The sequence below is a fragment of the Muntiacus reevesi genome, chromosome 10 (assembly GCF_963930625.1).
Source record: "Muntiacus reevesi chromosome 10, mMunRee1.1, whole genome shotgun sequence".
NCBI classification, from domain to species: Eukaryota; Metazoa; Chordata; class Mammalia; order Artiodactyla; family Cervidae; genus Muntiacus; species Muntiacus reevesi.
The window spans coordinates 3594575-3620428 of NC_089258.1; the positions used below are offsets into that span (position 1 = coordinate 3594575).

Consider the following 25854-nt stretch of genomic DNA (forward strand, 5'->3'; position numbering starts at 1 on the left):
GTAGAATAATATAACAGATAACTTGTGATTGGTTTCTTTCACACATCTTTAATGCTCATCCATGCTATAGCATGTATCAGCGCTTCCTTCCCTTTTCACGGTTGTATAAGGATGGTGCATTGATGGATACATCACACTTTGTTTTTGCTTTCATCAGCTGATGGACATTTGGGCTGTTTCCATATTTTGGCTATTATTAACAATACCTCTCTAAACATTTGTGAATAAGTTTTTGTTTGGACATTTGCCTTCATTTCTCTTGGGTATACAACTAGGAATAGAATTGTTGGATCATATGGTAATGTTGTGTTTAATCATTTGAGGAACTGTCAGATTGCTATAGAAAGTGTCTGCACCATTTTAGTTTCCCACCAGCAGTGAGTGAGGGTTCTGGTTTTTCCACATTTTTGTCAACATTTATTATTATCTGAGGCCCTCCCAGGCAGCTCAGTGGTAAAGACTCCACCTGCCAATGCAGGAGATGCAGGTTGACCCCTGGGTCGGGAAGATTCCTGGAGGAGGAAATGGCAATCCACTTCAGTATTCTTGCCTGGGAAATCCCATGGACAGAGGAGCCTGGGGGGTTATAGTCCATGGGAGCACAAAGAGTTGGACGAGACTGAGCGACTAACAGACATACAGAGTGGATACGAAGAGATTCCATTGAAGTTTCGATTTATATTCTCCTGATGACTAAGGAGGTCAAGCATCTCTTGGTTTATTGGCTGGTTTTATACCTTCCATTGACAAGTCTATTTGTTAATAGATCTTTTGCCTACTTAAAAAATTAGGGTTTCGTCTTTTTATTACTGAATCATAAGAATTCTTTAATTGTCTGGATAAAAGTCTTTTATATATATGACATATATTTTCAAATATTTTCTCCTATTATGTGAATTGCCTTTTCACCTTCTTGGTGAAGGTGAAGCACAATAGCTTTTATTTTTGATGAGGCCCAATGTATCTACTTTTTTCTTTGTTGCTTGTGTTTTTCGTGTGTCATGTCTAAGAACTCCATGCTAAATGCAAGGTCATGAAGATTTCCCCTTAGGTTTTCTTTTAAGAATTTTATAGTTTTAGTTCTTACATTATATTTTTGCTCCATTTTGTGTTAATTATGTTTATGATTAAGGGTCTGATCTCATTCTTTTGCATGTGGCTACTCAGTTGTCCAGCACTAATTGTTGAAAAGACTGTTCTTTGCTCATTGAATGGTCTTGGTACCCTTGTCAAAAATCAGTGGAGCAGAGATGTATGGATTGATTTCTGGACTCTCAATTCCGTTCTATTGATCTATGTGTCTATTTTCGTGCCAGTACCATATTGTCTTGATTACATTGCTTTGTAGTGAGTTTTGAAATTGAGAAGTGTGAGTCTTCCTACTTTGTTCTTTTTTTCTAAGACTGTTTTGACTCTTGATGGTCTCTTGCAATTCCATATGAATTTTGGAATCAGCCTGCCATTTTCTACAAAGAGTCAAATAGGATTCTTATAGGGATTGCTTTAAATCTGTAGATTAATTTGGGAAGCATTGCCATCCTAACAATGTTAAATCTTCTGATCTGTGAGCATGGGATGTTTCTCTATTTATTTAAATTTCCTTTAATTTCTTTCAACAATGTTTTAAAGTTTTCAGAGTATAAATTTACACTTCCTTTGTTAAATTTATTCCTTAGCATTTTAATTCTTTTTCATGTTATTGTAATGGAATTGTCTCTGAAATTTTATTTTTTGGATTGTTCATTGTAAGTATTTAGAAATACAATTGATTTTTATATATTGATTTTGTTTCCTGCAACATCGTTGAATTTATTAGTTTTAATATTTTTTAGTGTATTCCTTAGACTTTTCTATGTATAAGATAATATTATTCACAAGAGAGGTAGTTATATTAATACTTATTTTCCAAACTGGACAACTTTTATTTCTTTTTCTTATCTTGTTGTCCTGTGTGGGACCCCCAATGCAATGTTGAAGAGAAATACTGAGAACAGATATCTTTGTCTTATTCTTGATCTTAACGGAAAAGCATTCACTCTTTCACCATAAGTGTGGTCTTAGCTCTGTGTTTTTTGCTCATGCTTCTTATCAGGTTGAGGAAGTTCCCTTCTATTCCTAGTTGTTCAGTGTTTTTATCATGAAGCGGTGTTGATTTTTAAAAAATGCCTTTTCTGCATTTATTAAGATGTTCATGTGATTTTTTGTTTTTCTCTCAAATTTTTAATAAATTGTATTAGTAATAACAATGACATCTACATGATCAAGAAAAATTATTTCTTCAGTGTACAGGCTGATTGGTTCACAATGTAGCCTGACAAGCTCTTCGGTCCCTGGAATTCTCCAGGTAAGTATACTGGAGTGGATTGCCATTCCCTTCTCTGGGGGGTCTTCCCCACCCAGGAATCAAACCCAAGTCTCTTGCATTGCAGGCAAATTCTTTACCTTCTGAGCCACCAGGAAGCCCATTAATAGCAATGTCATCCACATAGTCAGGAAACATTATTTCTTCAGCGTGCAGACTGGTTGGTTCACAACAGTGGACTCTTGGTTGCTCTGAATGCTGCTGTAAATCTCAATCCTGTAAGCACAAGTTCAGAACCACTTCTCAAATAGCCGATGTGTTCCTAATAACGGGGAGCGCTCAATGCCTTACTTTGTCCTGCCTGTCAGCTTGCATGCTGCTGCAGAGTCCTATAGTTAGAGGAGACGTAATCGCTTAAGCTGTATGCTGCCCAATGCAGGAATCTCCTTACAGTATCCCTAACACATGGTCATCAGCTTGGAATACACTTAGTTAAGAAAGCAGATATTTTGGAAAAGGAGCAAAGGGCATTCTGTTATAAAGCTTTGGTATCATTTCACAAAGGCGCAGGTTGGGTTTTCTGTATATAGTTACTTGATATACTCAGAGTCAGAAACTCAGAATTTCAGGCTTGGCCTCAACCTTGATTTGCTGTGTAACTCTAGCCAAGTCTCAGCTCCACTAAGCCTCAGTTTCTCTCTCTGTTAAATAGCAATAATAATGATAATAATGATGATGATAATACCATCTCATTAAGTATATACATGCGTGCTCAGTTGCTTCAGTCATGTCCGACTCTTTGCAAGCCCATGGATCATAGCCCACCAGGCTCCTCTGTCCATGGGATTCTCCAGGCAAGAATACTGGAGTGGGTTGCCAGTTCCTCCTCCAAGGGATCTTCCTGACCCAGGGATCGAACCTTCATCTGTTATACCTCCTGCATTGCCAGGCAGTTTCTTAACCACTAGTGCCACGTTGGAAGTGACATTTTCATAGAAACTGGGAGGCTGAAAAGAGTGACTTATATGAAGACAAATAATATAAAATGATCTTCTAAATTCTAATTAATAGTAGCAGGCTATCTTGGGATTAATGTCTTTAAAAGCTAGGCACTCAATATTCACATCAATTCCTTAAAATTTCAGAAGAGCAGAGCCCAGGAATTTGTTTTCTGTTGGTGTAGATGAAAAGTTCCATAGGTACTTGGGTTGGAGTTGAAACCTAAGTAAGGCGAATGGGTGTTGGCTGAAGAACTTAATAATAAGGGAGTAGTGTGGAACACCCCAGACTCCACTCCAGGACAGAGCTCTTCTATGAAACTCCCATGGCACCTCCTCCACGCCTAGGATGTGGCAACGTTACTACAAAGAAACCATGTCACGAAGCACTCCCAGTGGCCACATTGTTTGGGCTGCTGCATTTCAAGTCTGGAAGGAAGATTACAAATACAATTCTGACACTAACAGAGAGTGGTTTGGAAGACCAGGTTTGTAGGTTGTTGCCTTGTATTCAGTAGCTGATTTCTCCTTGTACTGACCTTATCAAGAAGAAGCTGACAAAGGGTGGAGGAGCCAACCCTTTCCTCCTAGGGCATGTAGCTTTGTTTTCCTGGTTCTTCTGCATCTGAGGACTTCGTGTTGCATTTGCTCTGAAGGGAAAGTAAGAGCTCTTAGAATATTTGTATTTCCCCAAGCAAACCATAAACCTCCAAATTTGTTTCTCACATCTTCCTTTCCTGCCTGTCTCTCTATATTTAAATCTCAAATCTAAGTGCCCATGGTTGTTGTTCAGTCGTTCAGTCGTGTCTAACTCTTTGCGACCCCATGGACTGCAGCACGCCAGGCCTCCCTGTCCTTCGCCATCTCCCAGAGTTTGCTCAAATTCATGCCCATTATGTCGGTGATGTCATTTAACCATCTCATCCTCTACTGTCCCCTTTTCCTTTTGGCCATGGGCTCCTATTCAATTTAGACCTTGGGCATGTAGGGCCATGAAAATATTTGAGCTAAAATCTCCCAGACAGGATCAGCATCCCTTGGTTTCCCCCTTTCAGTTGCTGTGTTCTGAACGCAAGAGCAGAGGAAATCAGATGTGAACCATGCAGAGAGCCCATGCTTCTTTCCCAGTGCCCAGGGGAGGTTCCCTGTCCTGGGAAATTACTTCTTAGGGGAGAAGAGGGCAGCAGAGAGCCCTTCTGGTTGACCATCTGCAGCAGGAGCTGGTTTGAAAATAGCAAAACAGTAGCAGTTGCTGGATTGATGCTGTCAGCTGGAACCCTTGCTCTCCTGAAGAGCAGAGGTTAGCAGTTGTGTTTGTTACTCTGTTGCTGTCCAGTCAAGCTGGAGAACAGTCCAGCATTAAAAGGACCTGGGTGCGTGGGAGCTTAGAGCTCTTAACAGGCGCTGCACTTTTTCAAAGGAGGCAGAAGTGTGTTGAAAGTGGAGCACAGCCCTGCCAAGGTCCTTTGCCAGGGATGACAGATTGCATTGTCTATTCTTTGCTACTTTGCTCTGATGGGGTAATGGGCATCTCTGAGTCCGTGGGAGGTGCTGGGGCCTTGTAAATATAACATTTCCTGGGAGCCCATGGCTCCCACCTTCGTTTGCTGTTCTGTCCTGGTTTAAGGACCAAACCAGAGATGATTGCTTGGTTTTCTTTCCCAAATACTGCGAGTCCCGTGAGAACCCTTCAGAGTGTATATGGCTGAAGTACTTCCAGAATCTCCTGGTTCTGCCTGGCTGGCACAGCTGGGTGGAATCACAGTGACAAGGACGAAGCGCCGGTCCTTTTCCTTGTGGTCCACTTAGCTTCGTGCTGTTCCATGGCCATGGGCTACACCCACGACCTCAAACCTGGTAAAATGTCATGGATGAATGAATGCAGATTAAATGTCTAACACGGCACCCAACCAGTAGAAGATATTTAATCTATGTTTGCTCAGTCAGTGAATGAAAGCAAATCCACTAGAGAATCTTAGAATGACAGCAATAAAAATTGATTTTAGGGTTTCCCTGGTGGCTCAGTGGTAAAGAATCTCCCTGCCAGTGGTGAAGACCTGGGTTTGATCCCTGATCTGGGAAGATCCCACATGCTGTGGAGCAGCTAAGCCCAGGTGCCACAACTACTGAACCTGAGTTCCCAGCTCTTGAACCTGGGAACCACAGCTCCTGAAGGCTGAGTGCCGAGAGTGCATGCTCTGTAAGAGAAGCCACTGCAGTGAGAAGCCCACGGACCACAACAAAGAGTAGCCCCCGTCCAGTGCTGCTAGGGAAAGGCCCACACAATGAAAAAGGACCCAGCACAGCCAAAAAATACATTATAAAAATAAATAAAATAAAGCAAAGGAATCATTCTTAGAAAAATAAAAGAATATCTTATTGCAAACCCAAGGTCATATAGCTTTTCTCCTATGCTTCTTTGGAAGTTGTTAGTATTGCGTTTTATACTTAGGTCTATGATCAATTTTGAGTTAATTTTTCCTGAAAAGTGTAAGTCTGTGCCTAGATGCTGTCGTTTTATTTTTCATATGGATGTCTAATTGCTGCAGCATCATTTTTGAAAAGACTGTCCTTTCTGACACTGAATTTCCTTTGATGCTTCTTTGTCAAAGATTACTTGGTTGTCTTTGTGGGGATTTATTTCTAGGCTTCCCTGGTGGTTCAGCGGTAAAGAATCCACCTGCAATGCAGAAGACGCAAGAGTCTCAGGTTCCTTCTGTGTATTGAGAGGATCCCCTGGAGAAGGAAGTGGCAACCCACTCCAATATTCTCGCCTGGGAAATCTCATGGACAGTGGTGCCTGGCAGGCTGCAGCCCATGGGGTCAAAACAGCTGGCCATGACTTAAGGACTAAACCATCACCACCAAGTAGAGTCAGTCCTTCAGTTTTGCTCTTGATCAGTATTGTGTTGGCCGTTCTGGGTATTTTGCCTTCCTGTTGTGTTTCAGGCCTCTTTGACTCCTTGCATCCTAGCTCAGAGCCTTAAATAATCACAAGTTCTAAGTTTATCGTTCAGTTTGTCTACCCCAGGATACAGCTAAAGCCATTTTAATATTGCTTGAAAAGATTCTTTTCTTTTTTTTAAGTTGTCTTAAATTTTCCTTCTGAGACTTTCTCAACACTATAAATTTTGTATGTAATGCAAATGGATTATTATTAGTACTAGGCACCAGAATTATTCTTAGAGAAAAATGTGCGTTGTTTGGGAAAATATATGAAGGCATGAGACAAGACAACAGAAGTGGTGACCATGTTCTGAGGTTGAAACAGGGGGAGAACTCACTCCGTTCTCAGGGAGAGGGTCCAGAAAGAGGGAAAGAAAGAGAAAGGAAAAAGAAATTAGCAGTTTAAAGGGGGGTCCACATTCAATGAAACAAGCAGCATAAATCCCGCAATTTAAGATTAGGGACTTTCAGTGTTAAATTGGGCTTCCCTGTAGCTCAGCTGGTGAAGAAGTCACTTGCAATGCAGGAGACCTGGGTTTGATCCCTGGGTTGGGAAGATCTGCTGAAGAAGGGATAGGCTACCCACTCCAGTATACTGGCCTGGAGAATTCTATGGACTGTATAGTCCATGGGGTAATTTGAAAATCTTCACGCTGCTATGGTGTAACACCTACTTTTGTTTCTCATCACCTCATTTTCAGTGAAGTTGACCACACTTATGAATGCTTTGGGTGAAAAGCTCCATTTTGTTTTAGGAATTCAAGAATTTAAGTTTTGCTTCTGCAGTGAAGAACAGAGATAGCAAATGTGGAAATTGAAAATAAGATGAATCCACTTAGAAATTGGTAACCATCTTACTGAATGTTAGGATTTTGATGGGGCAGGAATGGAGATTTAAGCTAAGCCTATGCGGCTCTCAAGGGGCCAGAGAGCCCAGCTAAGCTAGCATCGACATTATACATATTACAGTAAGGATTCCTTTACAATTCTCAAACTACTCTAATAGTATTTTTTCTTTGACTCCATCAACAATCATGTAAAAGAAATCTTTTCTTTAGATTGTATAAATTTAACTCAACCTACATTAAACTGGACATTGTGATAAATTGCTGAGAATCTGCTTGCATGACATCCTATGAAAATTAAGTGAGAGTGTTAGTGGCTCAGTCCTGTCTGACTCTTTGAACTGTAGGCCCAGTCTGCCACACTCCTCTGTCCATGGACTTCTCTGGGCAAGAATACTGGAGTGGGTGGCCATTCCCTCCTCCAGGGGATCTTCCTGACCCAGAGATCAAACCCAGGTCTTCTGCATTGCAGGTGGATTCTTCACCATTTGAGCCACCAGGGAAGTCCATGACATGTTATATGCAAGCTGGATTTTTATGTTTTAATGCATTCAAACATATGGTAATAAGAAAGGCCTAAGAGCTTCAAAAATGGAAGAGAAGTCATTGAATGTAGACTGACAGAACTGGAAGAAAAGTTAGGGAATATCTTACAGATGAAGAAGTTAAAGAAAAGGGAATGAATAGCTTTCCTGCAGTCACACAACTTTTGAGCAGTAGGTTTACTGGATCAATTTGAAGAGAAAGTCTTATTTTCTCTGCTACAGGAATTTCTACAGGGGACCACCTCCATATAGTACTTAAAGATCCTAACTTGGCATTAGATGAGAACTTGACCAAGTCAAGAATGTTTATATCTTTAGATTCTTGCCTCTATTTCATAAAATAATACTGGAGGATGGGGACTGAGGGAAGGCTCAAGAGAGAAGGGATAAGAGCTGAGTCCAGATTTTGGAGGATATTGGTGAATGAGGTGCCGGCAGGTAGTGAGGTAGTTACGTAGGCTTTTTCCCATTTACTGTATCTCCCAGGACTGAAGATAATCAACTGAAAACCAATCAATATATGTTTCACTTTTGTTTTCTGTATAAATAGTTGTCTTATCTGAAATGACCTTTTCCAAGAGCTAATAGCCATAAATTTTTGCAGCTGGATATGTTTAGAAATGCCTCTTAGCTATTTTTGTTGATTTATTTTCTTTGTCTGTATTTGTGTAGTCCAGCTTTGGGCACGGAAGCAAGCAGCCCTGGGCACTAGACCTTTACCTCAAATGATGTAAACTCAGGGAACACACTCTCTCTCCTGTGGGAAAGGCCCCATTTGGAATCCCATAGAGTTATAGCTCAGCCCAGGAGAAATTGCTACATGTTGGAGAATCATCTTTAGCTCCCTTTGTGGTAACTTTGGTCTGCTTCTCTCCATGCCTGTTTTGAAATCTTATCTGCCTATCTACATATCTCTCTATCTTTCAATCTCTCTATCTGTAACTCCAATGTCCAATAATACAGTGGTTATACATTGAAGTGAAAGTCACTCAGTCGTTCGTGTCCGACTCCATGGACTCCATGGACCCCATGGACCCCATGGACTGCAGCCTGCCAGGCTTCTCTGTCAATGGGATTCTCCAGGCAAGAATACTTGGAGTGGGTAGCTGTTTCCTTCTCCTGGGGATCTTCTCAACCCAGGGATCAAACCCAGGTCTCCTGCATTGCAGGTGGATCCTTTACCATCTGACCCACTGCCTGCCAGTGTAGGGGACACTTGTTTGATCCCTGATCTGGAAAGATCCCACGTGTCATGGAAGAGCTAAGCCCATGTGCTCCCTCACAAGAGAAACCACTGCAATGAGAAACCTGTGCACTGCAGCTAGAGAAAGCCTGAGCAGCAATGAAGACCCAGCACAGCCAAAAATAAAGTAAATAAATTTTTAAAATTATTTTTAAAAAGGGCTACAAAAATGAAAAGGCAAATAGTATTTGCTGTGTCACTTCATGGAAAAGCATATGTAAGATATGTCAAGTGACCATTGTATATAATTATAGTATGCAAATTTTATTTATACATTTGGGTAAAATTTGGGCAATTTTCTCAAGAAAGTGAGCTGACAAATCTTTTTTAAAAAGTCTTTATTGAATTTGTTATAATATTTTTCTGTTTTATATTTTAGTTTTTTGGGACATGTGGGATCTTAACTTCCCAACCAGGGTTTGAACTCACATCCCTGAACTGGAAGGCAAAGTCTTAACCACCAGACCATGTGGGAAGTCCCTGAGCTAATAATTCTTGATGACCTAATATATGCTGAGTTATCTCACTTAATGCTTAGAATAACCCTGTAAAAAGGTATTATTGCCTCCATTTAAAGATGAAGAATCCGAGTCTCAACAAGGTCAAATAACTTGTCAAAGGTCAGACAGCTAATATAAAGATACAACCAGTGTTCCAGGTCAGTCCTAAAGTTAAAATCCATGCTGTTTTTACTATGCCATGCTGCACTGAGAGAAACCCAACCAATTATTGATTTAAGTAAAGAGCTTAGAATTATGACATTTTTTGGTTAATAATTAAAATTAAAATAAATACAAAGGTATTTTTGCTCTCTGTATTCACTGAGTAACTGATTTCTGAGTGAGGCAAGGAAACATGAATGGTACCATGGAGGGAAATCATCCCTCCGTCTTTTTACTGTTACCCCTCTCTGGACATCCATTTCCCAGGCAACAATATACAGGCTCTGAGGTCTAAAGTCAAAAGGCTTCTATGAAAAGAATGCAATCATTTAAGCCCTAAACATAAGACAGAGCAATAAAGCAATCAGTATGGTCAGGACTAAACTTAGACGCAATTTAGAAACAGAATTTTTTTTTCTTTTTAAATCTTCAGCATTCTTTCCCCTCTCTTTTATAATGATCCATTTTCAGTATCACAAGCTGTCTCTATTGAAATTAATAAACTTATTCCAGACTTCTGAGTGGTTCCCTGAAGATAATTTGTTTTTAGAAGCTGCTATAGATCCCACTGGGCTTCCCAGGTAACACTAGTGATAAAGAACCCACCTGCCAATGCAAGAGACATGAGATATGTGGGCTTGATCCCTGGATCAGGAAGATCCCCTGGAGAAGGGCATGGCAACCCACTCCAGTATTCTTGCCTGGAGAATCCCCATGGACAGAGGAACCTGGCAGGCTATGGTCCTTAGGGTCACAGTTAGGCACGACTGAATCAACTTAGCATGCATGCACATAGATCCTACCAGCTACCCTAATGAGTGAGAGGCATGCATCATAAGTTTTGAATAATAGGTTGACTCTAGCAAGAGTGAAGAAGGTTCTAGAGCTACCTTTTGGGTTCTTTAAGTTTGGCTTGGTATTAAATTTGAGTTATTAAGCAAGTCAGTATATTTTTAAAAATAAACATTAATATCAGGAGATAATTGATTGCAGTTTAATTCACTTATTTTCCTAACATTATTTATATTTTAGCTGGAGATGGAACTCAGGGTTTAAGAATGAATCTCTAAGGGTGGGATTTCAGATATCAGTCAGCAGGTATCAATTGATCAACAGGCCTCCATTGCTCCTGAAATTGCAAACTTGTTGGTTTCCCTTATGAATCAGACATGGGACCTGGAAAGGTGAATTGATTCAGTTCACCACCTCAAGGGTTAATTGATCTATTTGACAGAGGAGTAGCTGAAACTCTGAGGAGAGATTTCCCCGCATCTCACAGTTTGTAGGTGATAAATGGGTTAGAACCCAATGCCTCTTCCTATGGGGCTTCCCAGGAGGCACTAGTGGTAAAGAACCTACTGGCCAATGCAGGAGACTTTAGAGACAAGAGTTCAATCCCTGATTGGGAAAATCTCCTGGAGGAGGGCATGCAACCCACTCCAGTATTCTTGCCTGGAGAATCCCATGGACAGAGGAGCCTGGCAGGCTACAGTCCATGGGGGTCGCAAAGAGTCAGACATGACTGGATAGAATTATAGAACCAGAGGGCTGGCAAAGATTTCAAGTTGCAACATGCATGTCTATCCTCCTTAAGACCTCCTCACCAAATATTTGTCACCTCCCCCAGGGACAGGGAACCTCCATCAGCCCAACGACTTTTCAGACATTGCTGTTCTGAGTACTATTCCACCTTGATGACTCCACTAGGATGACACAGGAAAAGTCTAAAACATCTCTTCTCTTCTCTCACCTCTCTGTTTCAAATCCTTGCCTTATCCCAATTGTGCTTCTCTAAACTTGCTACAGTTTACCTCAAAATATGGTGCTCAGAACCAAACCTAGTGCTGCAGGTGAGGTCTGGACTCATTCATTCAGACCTTCATTCAACAGACATCCGTTTGATCAGTGCTAAACTTCACTCAACTCAGCACAGAGTAAAGAAGGATGCTTCACCCCATTATTCAGGGCAGGATATGGTTTTGGTTGCTATCCAAGATCACATTCACTCTGGTTTTAAGGGTTTATGGTCAGCTAGCTCTCCTAAGTTCTTTCCCATGGCCTCTTGTTGCAGCGTGTGCCTCAGTCTCTGCCACGCTGTTCCTCTGTGTGGGAAACATCCCCTATTTGTATGAAAACCCAGCCTGCAACTCTGGGGCGTATGCCTACACAAACTTTTATAAAACCCATTTGGATTGTAATGAAAACACCTTTCCTCAGATCCCAGTCCAGCTTTTTTTTCCTTCCTGATGCCATAGTTGACATATCTCCAATCTGTGTAATAAAACCTAGTCGCCAGGACCGGGAGCCATCTCTTCACTCAGAGGTCAATCAGGAGCCATACTCACGTGTACATGCAGATGCTTCTGCAGGCTGTGGAAAATGACCCATCCAGTCCCTCTCCCGTGGCTTCCCACTCTGTTACCCCTCCTTCCCTGCCATTGCTTGTCACATGCACTTGAACTGATTCCAAGCGAAAATAGGCAACGGCCCAGTAACAGAGGACATGATTTAAGTCAAGGTCTAAATAGCATCTCTGGAGCCACGATTCTGGAAACAGGAGACTGCAGAGCTTTGCCATCTGTACTATCCTACCTCGCTTGTGTATTTCCTGACTCATACCATCCCTCCTTGCCCTGCTGTTTTCCCCTTCTCTATCGAAAGAGCTCCTTTCAGTGGAATCTCTTGATGCTGTTTCCACATTTATGGAGGGTCTTGTCTACCCATTAATCAGATAAGCAAGATTCAAATTCCAGAGAAATAAATCATTTGACCCCATGAACTGCTTTTAATGGTCATGCCCTTCCCCTTCCTACCTGTTGCAAGAGGAATAACAAGCGTCTCCTATCTTTATGACAGGAGGTAGTTCTGCAGCTTAGAATGAGGTTCTTACCCAGCGACACACACTTGGAGATAGGAGTGCTGGATCCTTCATACTTCTGTTTCAAAGAGATGGCTACCAGGTTCTTGACAAAGACATTTCTGAGTCATAATATTGACAAAAAGCCTGTCTAGTCTTCAAAAGGATTTATATACATTTCGAAGAAATGTTAATATCTATCTCTAGCATCATTGACTCAACGGACATGAGTTTGAGCAAACTCCTAGAGATGGTGAAGGCCAGGGGAGCCTGGCGTGCTACAGCCCATGGGGTTGCAAAGAGTTGAACACAGCTTAGCAGTTACACAACAATGCCGAGGACCCTGGGACTGTTGTCCTATGCTTCCATCATCAATTCGCTCTTTCAGTTTGTACATTTCATGAACAGAAAGAGCTTTTCAAGAGAAAAGCCTGCACCCTCCAGAAGCACCTCCCTTCTTCAATTCAGAAGCTTCTCCCTCTTGTACCTTTGTTTTGTCGGTTCTTGTCGCAGGAAGGAGGTGTGGACCTTCTAACTGCGTCTCTGCTAAAGCAAAATCAACATTTCCTCGTGTGCACGTGCTGTGGCAAGCCTCCCAGTACCCGTTCCTCGCCTCACTGTGCAAGGCATGGGGCCTGCATGTATTCACCTCTGATGAGTCAGATCTTCCTTGAAGGGCAGGGAGGTTGTCAAGAATCTCAGTACCAACAAGCTTTCAGCATGGATTGAGGGGGATATTCCAAACTTTTCCATGAGAGAGAGACATTTCTTCCCCATCTTCCAAGTTCGTGCTATGAATATTCCCTGCATCTTTTCCATAAAAGAACTCAGCAGAGCCAAATCATTTCTTTCACTTTTGTTTTCAGTTGTCATTTAGATCAAGTTTAAACCTTTCTAGTTTTGAGTTGGAGTTTTGACGCCAAGTCTTTGCAACCAACAAAGACCTACCATACAGCTCAGGGAACTCTGCTCAGTACTATGTAACAACCTAAATTGAAAAAGATTTCAGAAAAGGATAGATATAGGTATGGGCTCCCCAGGTGGTTCAGTGGTAAAGAATCCACCTGCCAATGCAGGAGATGAAGTTTGATCCCTAAGTTGGGAAGATCCCCTGGAGAAGGTAAATGGCAACCTAGTCCAGTATTCTTGCCTGGGAAATCCCTTGGACAGAGGAGCCTGGGGGTCTGCAGTCTATGGGGTCACAAAGAGTCAAACAAGACTGAGGAACTAAACAACAACAATGTGTATATGTGTAACTGATTCACTTTGCCGTACACCTGAAATGGACACAGCATTATTAATCGACATGCGCTGTGACTTAGTTGTGTCACTCAGTCGTGTCTGACTCTTTGTGACCCCATGGACTCTAGTCCGCCAGGCTCCTCTATCCATGGGGATTCTCCAAGCAGGATTACTGATGTGGGTTGTCATGCCCTCCTCCAGGGAATCTTCCCAACCCAGGGATTGAACCCAGGTCTCCCACACTGCAGGCGGATTCTTTACCATCTGAACCACCCGGGAAGCCCAAGAATACTGGAGTGGGTAGCCTATCCCTTCTCCAGGGGAACTTCCCAACCCAGGAATCGAACTGGGTCCTGAATTGCAGGCGAATTCTTTACCAGCTGAGCTAACAGAGAAGCCCATTAATCAACTATAATCCAATATGAAGTTAAAAAGTTTTTTAAATTGTGCTGTCACGAGGCATAGTGCCTTCCTCACCCTGTGAATCTTACCTACCTTATCCATCTCTGCACACACACTTTTGTAAAAAAGTTTAATGTTACTGATTTGGCAGGAGGAGGTGTAAAAATTATGTCAGTGTTAAGACAGGATTTAGTCCTGAAAAATGTGTTGTCACGGAAGCATGACAGTAACTGACAGATGTTAAATGACACCCACTGTTCCCAGCGGTGCACAAACTAGGTATTTCCAGGTGAAAACTACTCCCCAGGAGTGGGGGGAGGAGGAGTCTTTCCTGTCTTCCACAGTAGTCAGAGTGTGTTGTCAGTCTCTTCTGAGTTGGAGAGGGGGGTAATAAAGGCTTCTGGATTACCAGGTTAGCCAAACATCCAGAAAATTTGAGTCCTTTCAGGATTTTCTAGAATTAATTTTGGCTGCACTGTGTCTGTTGCCGTGTGGGTTTTCCCTGGTGGCGGCGAGCAGAGGCTACTCTCGAGTGGGGTGCACAGGCTTCTCTCGTGGAGCACAGGCTCTCGGGCACGTGGTCTCGGTTGTTGCGGCTCGTGGGCTCTAGAGCTCGGGATCAGTAGTTGTGGTGTATGGGTTTTGTTGCTCTGCAGTATGTGGGATCTTCCCGTCGAGGGCTTGAACCCATGTCCCCCTGCATTGGCAGCAAATTCTTAGCCACTGGACCCCTAGAGAAGTTCTGGATCCTTTCAGTTTTGAGCAAGAGATTAAATAGAATGATCTGGGTTTTCCTGGATTACTGTAAGTCCCGTATATATGAATCTTCAAGTGGTAAACTTTCAAAGATGTGAACACATGTTAGCATGTCCAATCACCTAAGTTAGTTCGAGCGTCTGGTGTTCGAGTGACTGTGTTTCTGTACTTCGTACTTACAATACTATCCAGAGTACAGTCAGATAGTGTCTTTATTTCAAGCCCAGGATATCTGGAAGCAAGTGGAAAAGCAGTGGTGACATATCTGGTATTACTGTAGTTTTCAAGGTATATAGTACTGTATGATTAACTATATTTTCTTTATTTTTTGTGTATGTTTTTATGCATTATTTGTTTGAAAAGTATTATAAAAACCTATTACAGTACTGTACTATAGAGCCCATTGTGTTCATTGGATACCTATCTAACGTTGTTGGACTTAGAAATAAATTGGACTCACAAACTTGCTCTCAGAATGGAACTCGTTCATATGTAGGGGACTTACTCTCTCGAGGGTTTTTTCCTTTCTTTTTGGCTGCACTGTGGGGCACATGGAACTTGCCCAAGAGAGGATCGAACACGTGCCCCCTGCAATGGAAGCTCAGAGTCGTAACCACCGAATTACCAGGGAAGTCCCCAGAGAGCCTTGTGAAGATGTCAGAAGTTTTAAGAGGAGGAGGCTTGAGAAGAGTGTAAGAAAAACTGAACATCTATTTTCTGTAAAAAGAATAAGCAAACAAAACAAACAAAACTGATCAAGCCCCACCCCTAACTCCTCCCTTCCTGGCTGGCTTTTCCAGGTAGCTCTCTCTTGTCCTGGCACCTGTGAGACGGAAATGTGCTGCAATGAACATTTGAGTACATGTGTCTTTTTCAATTATGATTTCCTCAGGGCACATGCCCAGAACTGGAGTGGTTGTGTCATACGGTCATTTTGGCCCTAGGTTTTTAAGGAATCTCCACACTGTTCTCCATAGTGACTGTGCCAATGTGTATTCCCACTAACAGTGCAAGAGGGTTCCCTTTTCTCCACACCTTCTCCAGCATTTATTGTTTACCAACATGGATTTTTAGGCTTAAAACAATCTACGACCATCCTCTGATCATTCCAAGGAGAAAATAGACCTTTCCTCTGGCTGACACCCCTTCCTCTCTGCCCCAACACCTCCGTGTCGAGGACTGTGCCCATAACTGAATTGGCTGGAAACAGGTGAAGATGGTCCAGTTAGAAGAGGCTGCACAGGGCTCCCAACCCAGATCTGTATCCTAGATCTCTCTTAAACCCCGCATCAGGCCCCAAGTAAGCTCAGGGAGTAAGTCCAGCCTGTGTCTGGAGCCTTTGTGCAGGTCAGAAAAAGACACATGACGGGGAGACCAGGGTTTTCCTTTCCCTTGCTGACTTCTGACAAGCTAGACTGTCTGGGAAAGTTTGCACGAAGGCCAAGTCTATGGCTAAACTCGGAGCTCCTCACGTTCCAGGACTATCATTCCTGACCCTTTTCTTGGACAGTAAATAACTCTTGGCTTTGACAAACCAGCCCTGGTGACACATTGGTGATGGCTGTGGGTGGGGCAGAGTCTGGGTGTCTCCAAGCAGAGCCTGGTGCTCTGAGCCTAGTCTCACCCTCTCGACTCCTATTTCCTCGTTGCAAAGATGGTGGTGGCTGTGGCCCTGAGAGCGACCGGGGCCGGGGTCAGATGTCTTACAGTGAATCCTGTGGGTCTCCACCAAGGCTCCGATACAGGGGAGACGCAGCCCCACAGCTGCCAGGAATATCAATGGTGATGACTCACAGCTTGTCCCTCAGGGGTCAGCCCCTCTCCCGGAAAGGCACTGGATCACCCAAGGTTACTGCCACTTTCAGGAGGTGGCTGATGCTGGGATGCGAGTGCCCATCCTTTTCTTAACCTGGGACACGCGGGCTTTGGGGCTTCTTAAAGTATCAAGTGAGGACTCAGTCATACCTGCCTTGGGGGTCAGCTTCTCCCACTCCTCAACCAGGTCATACTCACTTCCTCACAGGCAGGAGAATGTCCTGCGTTCGCCTCAACAAAACTACTGCCTGCAGCTCTCCCACCCAGGGCACTCAGACTAAGTGGCTTTCCAGGAGGGTGGTAGGGAGGCTCCCGAGGGAGGGGCTGTACCCGTCTATGTAGCTGATTCCTGTTGTACAGAAGAGACCAGGGCAACATTGTCAAGCAATTATTATCCAATTTAGAAATTTTACAAGGAACTAAAAAAAGACATTGTATGAACATCACCCCAGAAAAATGACTCATTTTGTAGTTAGAAGGAAAATTTTTTTTCAGATGTATATCTTTGATATTTATTTCCCTTTCTGGAAGCTATAGGGCTTCCTGGGTGGCTGAGTGGTAATCTGCCTGCTGATGCAGGAGACGCAAGAGATGTGGGTTTGACCCCTGGGTCGGGAAGATCCCCTGGAGGAGGGCATGGCAACCCACTCCAGCATTCTCTCCTGGAGAATCCCATGGACAGAGGAGCCTGGCGGGCTACAGTCAGGGGGTCGCACAGAGCTGGAGGACTGAGTGCGCCCGCACTGGAAACTATAGCTTTTCTACAGAGGCCTGGGGAGGGCCCGTGCGACCTCCAGGGACGACGTTCCAGTGACTCTAAGAATCTGTACATAAAGTAACTTGAAAGACAGATTGAAAAGGAATTCCAAATTCCACAGACTCACTAAGGTGAGATGCTGGAAGACAGGTGTGAGATTAGCAGAGTTTTGAAGGAAAGTTAGGAAAGTGACAGGCAAGGGGACGTGGAGAACTATAGAGGGGAGAGATTTTTCTCTAATTTCCTGGATTACTCTTAATGGTCAAAAAAAAAAATCCACATCTGTTCATTTACTGCAAGAGTTCTTGTAATTTGAGAGCCTTTCAGGAGAGGGGAGGATGGCTGTGGATTTATAGGGTTAAATCTCATGACATGAGCACGCAATGGGAGGCCCCACCTGTGTGTACAATGTACTTAAAGGATTAGAGCAAACTTTGGAATTATGATATGTTTTACCTGGAGCAAGTACCTTACTCTTTAAGCTGCTATTTCCTTGAAGGAGGTGGGAGGAAAGAAAACCATGAATTCTCTCAGGTACTCAGGTGCATAAGACTCTCTGCTTGTGGGATTTAATGAAGATTTAAGTGCAGGTGGATAAAAGATGCATTATTGATATATTTTATTTTAAATCTATTTTCAGTACTTGTGATTCCAGTTTCAAGGTGTTGCCTGCCTGTGCCCTGAATGAAGACGACATTTTCAGGGCAATACAGAGGCCAGGGGGCCAGGGAAGCACTTGTCGTCTAAGGGGCTAGTGGGGGTAGAAAGGGGAATTTTTTATTTTTTCTGTCTTGGGTTAAAACTCCATGTGTTCTTTTTTAATGTGAAATTTAAAACCTTTTTCTTTTAACTGGAATATAGTTGCTTTAAAATGTGTTAGGGACTTCCCTGGTGGCTCGGTGGTAAAGAATCCCCTTTAGGAGACACTGGTTCGATCCCTGGTGTGGGAAGATCCCACAGGCTGTGGAGCACCACACATCTCTATTGCCCGGGAGCCACGCCTACTGAGCCCATGTGCTGCAGCTACTGAAGCCTGCTCGCCCGAGAGCCTGTGCTTCCCAGCAGGAGAAGCCAGCACGGTGAGAACCTCAGACACTGTAACTAGAAAGTGGCCCTTCCTTGCTGCAACTGGAGAAAAGCCTGAGGACCAAGACAGACCCAGCACAGCCCCCACCCCCAAAGATGCCGTGTTAGTCTCAGATGCATAGCAGAGTGACCCAGATATACGTATACATACGCCCCCTCCTTTTTGGATTTCCTTTCCATTTAGGTCACCACAGAGCACTGGGGAGAGTTCCCTGTGCTATCCGGTAGGTTCTCACTAGTTCACTACTTTATACATTTGTTGTTGTTGTTCAGCCACTTAGTATTGTCCAACTCTTTGTGACTCCGTGGACTGCAGCATGCCAGGCTTCCCTGTCCTTTACTATTTCCCCAAGTGTGCTCAAACTCATGTCCATTAAATCGGGGAGGCCAATCAGATACATACGAGCATATATATGCCAATGAATTTCAAAAGAAGTGTTGCTTCTTTGGAAGTGGCCCCCATGTTCCATTCAGGATCTTCAAGAAATACAAGTAAATACTCAACATTCTCAATTTTTCCAAAGGTATCCCTGGGCTAAAGGAGGTGATTATTAAAATGACGCAGACATTTCTTTCCCTTCCAGATGATTAACCAATAACAGAGTGTTGTTATTGTTGCTGTTTAGTTGCTAAGCTGTGTCCAACTCTTTTGCGACCCCATGGACTGTAGACCCCCGGGTTCCTCTGTCCATGAGATTTCCCAGGCAAGAATACTGGAGTGGGTTGCCATTTCCTCCTCCAGGGGATCCTCCCAACTCAGGGATCAAATCCACATCTCTTGCATTGGCAGATGGATTCTTTACCAGTGAGCCACCAGGAAAGCCTGTGATGGAGGGTAAAACATTTATAAAAGAATGACCATCCTCTGCTATTCACTAAACTACTAATTTCCACTATTTATTCTCCATAGATTAGTCAGGCAGGTGGAGGGTGGGAGAACATGGTAATGAGAAAGACAAAAACTCAGTAGCATGCAGTTTTTAGGAAGCAGAAAATCACACAGAGATATGTCTAAAAATGACACAGTACTTTATTTTAAAAACACTCAGGTGTTACAAAAAAATACATAGAAAAATAAAGTTTGATTGGGGTATTTGGCTAAACTTTGACTCACGGATTTGTGTATTGACAGACTGGAGCAGAGTTCATTATACACATGGAGAACATAAACTCTTTTATTAAATAGGATAGACACAGGTCTGGGTCCAGGGTGCACCCTCCAGTGTACCCATCAGGAACGGATCTATTAGCTCTTCAAATGTTGTTCTACCAGTTTGGCTATGGCTGAGTGATGATGGGGGAAAAACAAGATGGATTCACCAAACCAAATCATTCTAAAGAAAGACTTTTTTCTTTTTCCTTTTTGCAACACAGTGTACATCAAGTACAATGTTTAACACTTGCAGGTTTGGGGGCTGAAAGAATTCAATGCAGAGGGAGGCACAGAAAGGGTTCTGACCAGAGAGCGAGCACTGAATGCTTATCTTAGGACATGTAAGCAGGAGAAAGCCCTGCCTCTGGGCTTCCATTTCTGTGCAGCAACATGGCATTGGACAGTATTATAGTGTGGAGCTCAAACGATATAAAATGGGGTGAAATAAACCAACCTTCTATCAATTTTGGCAGTTTTGCCACAAATAGTAAATTGGACCTTTCTAATAGGAGGAAATTGAAAGGTTTCTCACTGAACAAAATTAAGTAGCGGGATCAAGAGATTTCCAGGGCCTGGGGTACCTCATTAGTAACTGGCTTTTTTTTCATGCTGATGTTGCCCCTCTCCCAGGTCAGCTGAGATAACAGAATAAAAAGAGAAGCGTGGCCAGAGTTTTCCTGTGCCCTCTTCTCATTCTCTTTGAGGCCACCAGGTAACTCACTTGGGGGGAACCTCCACTTTTTTGATAAGCATTAAACACAGCTCCTGAAACATCTGGACAGTTTCATTGCTTGGTGATGAAAGCTACTATAATGTGTTCTGAAGACGGTTTCCTTCTTTTCTTAGCCTCTTCCATCAAAGTGCCATCAAGCCCGGCAGCATGCTCGTGGGCGGGGCTTCCTAAGGCCACGCCCCTTCCTCCACACCCCACCCCTCAGCCCTGGATTCCCACCAGACAGCTCCATGGCACCTGACCCTTCACTCTGCGGTGTTCTTCCTTACGTGTGAAAGCTCACTACCTTTTACCTCCTCTGCCTGCAGGGATCCCAGAGGGTTTTGGCTTTGAATTGTAACAGCAGAGCCACCAGAAAGTCCTATAAAAGCAGCAGTGACCTTCTGCAGCTGTCATGTCTTTAAATAGATTTGGGATTTAATGCTGTATATTTTTAAAGGAAAGACATAAGAATTGTTAGGGTTTTTTTTAAAATGCATGTCTTTTACCCAATTCAGAATCTGCTCCCCCACTACTTTTTTTTTAAACCCAGGAAGAGATAAAGCTTTGGTGGGGGGTGGGGGTGCGGGTGGGGGAGACCAGATCTCGAGGCTAAATAAGGAAGGTGTTATGTTAGTTAGGTGCAGTCATAAAAGTCTGGGCTGAAAAAAAGTGCTTCAGTGGGTGACTGCCATGGAAAAGGAACAAAAAATAAAAGCAGGAGGGAAGGAAGGAACTTAAAGAATTATGTGATCTGTCCCATTGTAGTATAAATTATAGCCCCCAAACTCCAGGAACCTTCTTATTCTGAACTCTCAAGCCCAGAAGAAAAAAATTTTTTTTTTTTTTTTTTTTTACCTTTTGCTAAGGACTCCTCTTTAGACCACTGTCTTGGATATGCGGAGATTCTCCTGGCCTGGGCTCACCTCCTGCAATAGAGTTTCATTTTTACAGCTTGTCTCAAGGTCACAGTGAGTGCTTCTTGTTCTGCATGGGCCACTCTGTAAATACTTAAGTTGGCATATTATTTTAAAAGAAATAATCAGAAGCTTCTATTTTCATCTCCTCCTTCCCTTCTCCATACCTTGTGCCAACTTGTGCTGGGCACGAAAGGTTTCTCTGTGAGGTCCTCTGTTTCCGTCTGTTCCAGAGACAAAGAGAAACCTTGGCTGTGGTCCAAGGCCACTGAGAGGCTCTTGACCTTCAGTTTATTTCAGTAGGTGACATCCTGAGCCATCCACCCCCTCCCCTTGTGTAACTGAGTGGATGCTCAGTTACACAAGAGGATGGAGTTGGAGGAACAGAATCCTCAGAAGTGATGTGGACAGATCCTGAAAAGTCACCCCAAGTGCTAGAAAGAACACTTGGCTCTATCCCTCCCCACTTCAAGCAGGGGTCTAAAAGCAAAAACGATTCCCCCTTCTATGTTGGGGGAACAATTTGGGTATGAAATTATTCCCTGTTCCAGATCTTTCATTGGCCCCCAGTGAAGAATCTGGGATCTCCACACAAACCTCCACGTGTTCTAGTCTGTCTGTCTCTCACTGCCCAGTCCTTCTTGACCCTGGGGCCCTTCCGCCTTCCAGAGGGGCACCTAGAGAAGACAGTTCTTGATCTAGCGTGGATGTCAGAGCTGGTGTTACCAGAAAGCTGGGCTCCAGCCACCCAGGCAGTAAACGTAGGGGTAGTAAGGGTAGGTATTGTGCACGGAGATGAGGGAGCCCTGTGGGAAGCCCTCCTCTTTAAGAGCTGGCAAGGAAGAGTGCTTCTCCAGGTTGCCCAGGTCCGAGGTGAGCTGCTTCCGCTTGGTCTTATAGCGTCTGTTCTGGAACCATATTTTCACTTGGGTCTCTGTGAGCTTGAGGTTCTTGGCCAGGTGAGCCCTTTCAGGGGCCGACAGGTACTTCTGATGGCTGAACTTCCTCTCCAGCTCAATGACCTGAGTGTGGGAGAAGGCAGCCCGGGAGCGCTTCTGAGGCTGCTTGGTGGCTGGGGGGAGGCTCTGTAAGGCGCTGGGAGGGTTTTCACAGTCCAGCAGATAAGCCTCTAAGTGCCCAGCTGGAAAGGAGAGGGGAGAAGCCGGGAGGGGAAGGAAACGTTACATGGTAGCAGCAAAGAGAACAGAATTCTATCTACCCTCATCTCCTCTGAGTGAACAAACAGCCCACTGTCAGTTTGGATACATTGCACTAAGGAACTCCTTAGTTCTTATGATCAACCTAGACAGCATATTAAAAAGCGGAGACATTACTTTGTCAACAAAGGTCTCTCTAGTCAAGGCTATGGTTTTTCCCGTAGTCATGTACGGATATGACAGTTGGACTACAAAGAAAGCTGAGTGCAGAAGAATTGATGCTTTTGAACTGTGGTGTTGGAGAAGACTCTTGAGAGTCCCTTGGACTGCAAGGAGATCCAACCAGTCCATCCTAAAGGAAATCAGTCCTGGGTGTTCATTGGAAGGACTGATGTTGAAGCTGAAACTCCAGTATTTTGGCCATCTCATGTGAAGAGCTGACTCATTTGAAAAGAGCCTGATGCTGGGAAAGATTGAGGGCAGGAGGAGAAGGGGACGACAGAGGGTGAGATGGTTAAATGGCATCACCGACTCAATGGAGATGAGTTTGGGTGAACTCTGGGAGTTGGTGGTGGACAGGGAGGCCTGGCGTGCTGCAGTTCATGGAGTTGCAAAGAGCGGACAGGACTGAGCGACTGAACTGAACTGAAGAGTTCTAACTCCTAAGAACTCCTTAGGAGTAAGGAGCTCCCTGAGTGGGGCTGCTGGCCAGTCATGTAGATTACGTGTTAGTTTCTTAATAGTCATCAAGTCTCCAAAGTAGGAGAGGCTAGTGTTAGAACTTCCTGCCCTATTGCCCTGTAGAATTAAATAGGGATTCTGTATCTGTCTGGAGGAATGGGAGACCGGAGGCAAGAAAGACTGAGAAATAAGATACCAGTAAAGTAGGGCGCCCAAGGCATCCAGAGGGGCATCCATTAACATTTAGGTGACATGAGAGTCCTAGTGTGGTAGGAGAGTTCATTCTCTGGCTTTAATCCCCTTTTGCTTCCCATGTGTCTCAGCTGGTAAAGAATCCACCTGCAATGTGGGAGACCTGGGTTCAATCCCTGGGTTGGGAAGATCCCCTGGAGAAGGGAAAGGCTTTCCACTCCAGTATTCTGGCCTGGAGAATTCCATGGACTGTATAGTCCATGGGGTCACAAAGAGTTGGGCACGACTGATTGACTTTCCCTTCACTTTCCCTCAATGAACCGTTTCTCTCTCTCTCTCTGTCTCTCTGCAGTCATGTCCAAACTCTTTGCAACCCCATAGACTGTAGTCAGGCTCCTCTGTCCAGTGGGATTTGCAGTGAGCCAAGGCCTTACCTCATAGGAAGGGTGCCTACTGTATGGTGATGGATACCTAGACTTATTGTGGTGATTACCTTGTAGTGTATACAAAGATCAAATTATTATGTTGTACATCTGAAACTAATAACATATTATGTACCAATTTTACCTCAATTAAAAATAACTGATGGGAAAAAAATAAGTCTACTCTAAATGTTCCCATGAGGTTATATAGCTCCTGGAGACCAGAGGGGCTCCTTGTCTTACTAGTTTGTTTTATTTTTGGTGGGGGAGGGGGCTTACGTGGACCATTTTTGAAGTCTTCATTGGAATTGTTACAATATTGTTTCTGTTTATGTCTTGGTTTTTTGACTGTGATCTTAGCCCCTCTACCAGGGATGGAACCTGCACCCCCTGCGTTGGAAGATGAAGTCCTAACTGGACCCCCAGGGAAGTCTCCAAGACTTACTGTGTTTTATCGCCCGTGGGACTGGGAAGCAAAGCGTATCTTTGCTGATCAAACCCTGACTTATTAATATATTATTTACCAATAACTCGTTATATGTTAGTTATTGTAATCGCCAAGAGATAACTGGGGCTGGCGAGGATCAAGGGTCGAGCGGTGGCTGGGATTGGTGTCGGGGTTTCCATCTGGGACTGGAGCGCGGTGGGCGCTGTGTGCGTGCTCACCTTTTAGCCCTGGGCACCAAGAACCCGCTGCGCGGGGCACCCTGCGGGGCGAATCAAGTTCATGTCTAAATCCTGCGCAGCCCTGATGCCGGGGCTCAGGGTTAAGCTCCGAGGCTCGCCCGTGGCAGAGGCCGTGAAGTCCCTCCGCCTGTCGCCGCGGTGCCCCGCAACCCTGCCGCCGGAGCTCCGGGAGGTCCGCCTAGCACCCGCCCTCACGCGGCTGCAGCCCGTGGGCCTGCCCATTTTTCCTGGGGGGACCCAACCCGGCCCAGCCCGGCCTCTCCAGCCTCGCCTGCTCACCTGGTTCGGTCTCCACCGGCTTCTCGGCCTCCTCGCTCCCGGCGCGGGGCTGGTCGCTCTGCTGGTCCTCCTGCGCCCTGGCGCCGCCTCTTCCTCCCTCGGACTCCGGCTTCGGGTCTCGCCTCGGGTACTGCTGACGCGAAGGCTGCGGCTGTGGGCTGCCCGCGTGACCTCCGCGCCGGTCAGCGCCGTCCCGAAGGATGTCCTGGATGAGGAAGGAGGTGAGTGGCTTGGTCTGGGTGGGCGGCACAGCCGGGGGGCTGCAGCCCGCGGCCCCCGCGTTCCCCGGCCATGGCTCGGGAGTCCGGAGCATCCCAGCGTCTTGGCGCCGGCGCCCGCCCTCAGGCCCCAGATGCAGCGCCGAAGCTGCGCCCGCCGCTCCCGCACCACTTTCACTTTCCGCGGCCCCGCGCACTTATAGCCCTTGGGGCGCGCCGCGCCGCCTTCCCATTGGTCGCGCGCCCGAACCGCGCAGCTGATTGGCCGCCCGGCCCTCCAGGTGAACGAAAAGGGAAGTCCCTCGCACAGTCTCGGTCCGGTCTTTACCATAAAGGATTTCTTTCACAAGTTCCTTCTTTTTCAGGATCCCGGCTCGTTTTACCAGGCTGGGAGAGAAAACCAAAGCGGATCTCCTTTGCTCCAACCCACAATATGTTTAGCTGCTTCTGGGGAATCATGATGCAGAAGAGAAATACTCTATTTAGCTCTTAGAGATTGTTAAAGTGCCTTTGCGTGCGTGCAGAGTCGTGCAGTCGTGTCCGACTCTTCGTGACCCCATGGACTGCAGCCCGCCAGGCTCCTCTGTCCACGAGGATTCTCCAGGGAGGAATACTGGAGTGGGTTGCCATATCTTCTTCCAGGGAATCTTCTCAACTCAGGGATGCAGCCCAGGTCTCCCGCATCGCAGGTGGAATCTTTACCATCTGAGCCACTAGGGAAGCCCAAGAATACTGGAGTGGGTAGCCTATCCCTTCTCCAGGGAATCTTCCCCACCCAGGAATCGAACCGGAGTGTCCTGCATTGCTGGCGGATTCTTCACCAGCTGAGCTAACAGGGAAGTCCAGGGTGCCTTTACTCACAAAGAAGTAGATGGGGCAGTTTCCTTCATCCCACCTTACAGGTGAGAATTCTGGGTGCCGGTCAACAAGGAGACATCTACTAAATCTAAGGCTGTCAAAGAGACATGACAGCTAAGTGC

General features: G+C 44.8%; 1 protein-coding gene across 1 annotated transcript; it reads right to left on the reverse strand.

Annotated features, from left to right (window-relative positions):
- Positions 1–19510: 19510 nt before the first annotated feature.
- Positions 19511–25024, reverse strand: NKX3-1 (NK3 homeobox 1). Its single transcript, XM_065947067.1, has 2 exons — positions 24657–25024; positions 19511–22379 (listed from the first exon to the last, which is right to left on the reverse strand). The coding sequence occupies exons 1-2, from the start codon at positions 24967–24969 to the stop codon at positions 21961–21963; spliced, it is 732 nt and encodes a 243-aa protein (XP_065803139.1). The 5' UTR covers positions 24970–25024; the 3' UTR covers positions 19511–21960.
- Positions 25025–25854: the final 830 nt, after the last annotated feature.

Excerpts from the sequence above, each read along its gene's own strand:
- NKX3-1 (XM_065947067.1), bottom strand. The coding sequence starts at position 24,969 with ATGCTCCGGACTCCCGAGCCATGGCCGGGGAACGCGGGGGCCGCGGGC. Across the intron at positions 22,380-24,656 it reads GCCGGTGGAGACCGAACCAG|CTGGGCACTTAGAGGCTTAT; the intron begins GTGAGCAGGCGA and ends TCTCCTTTCCAG.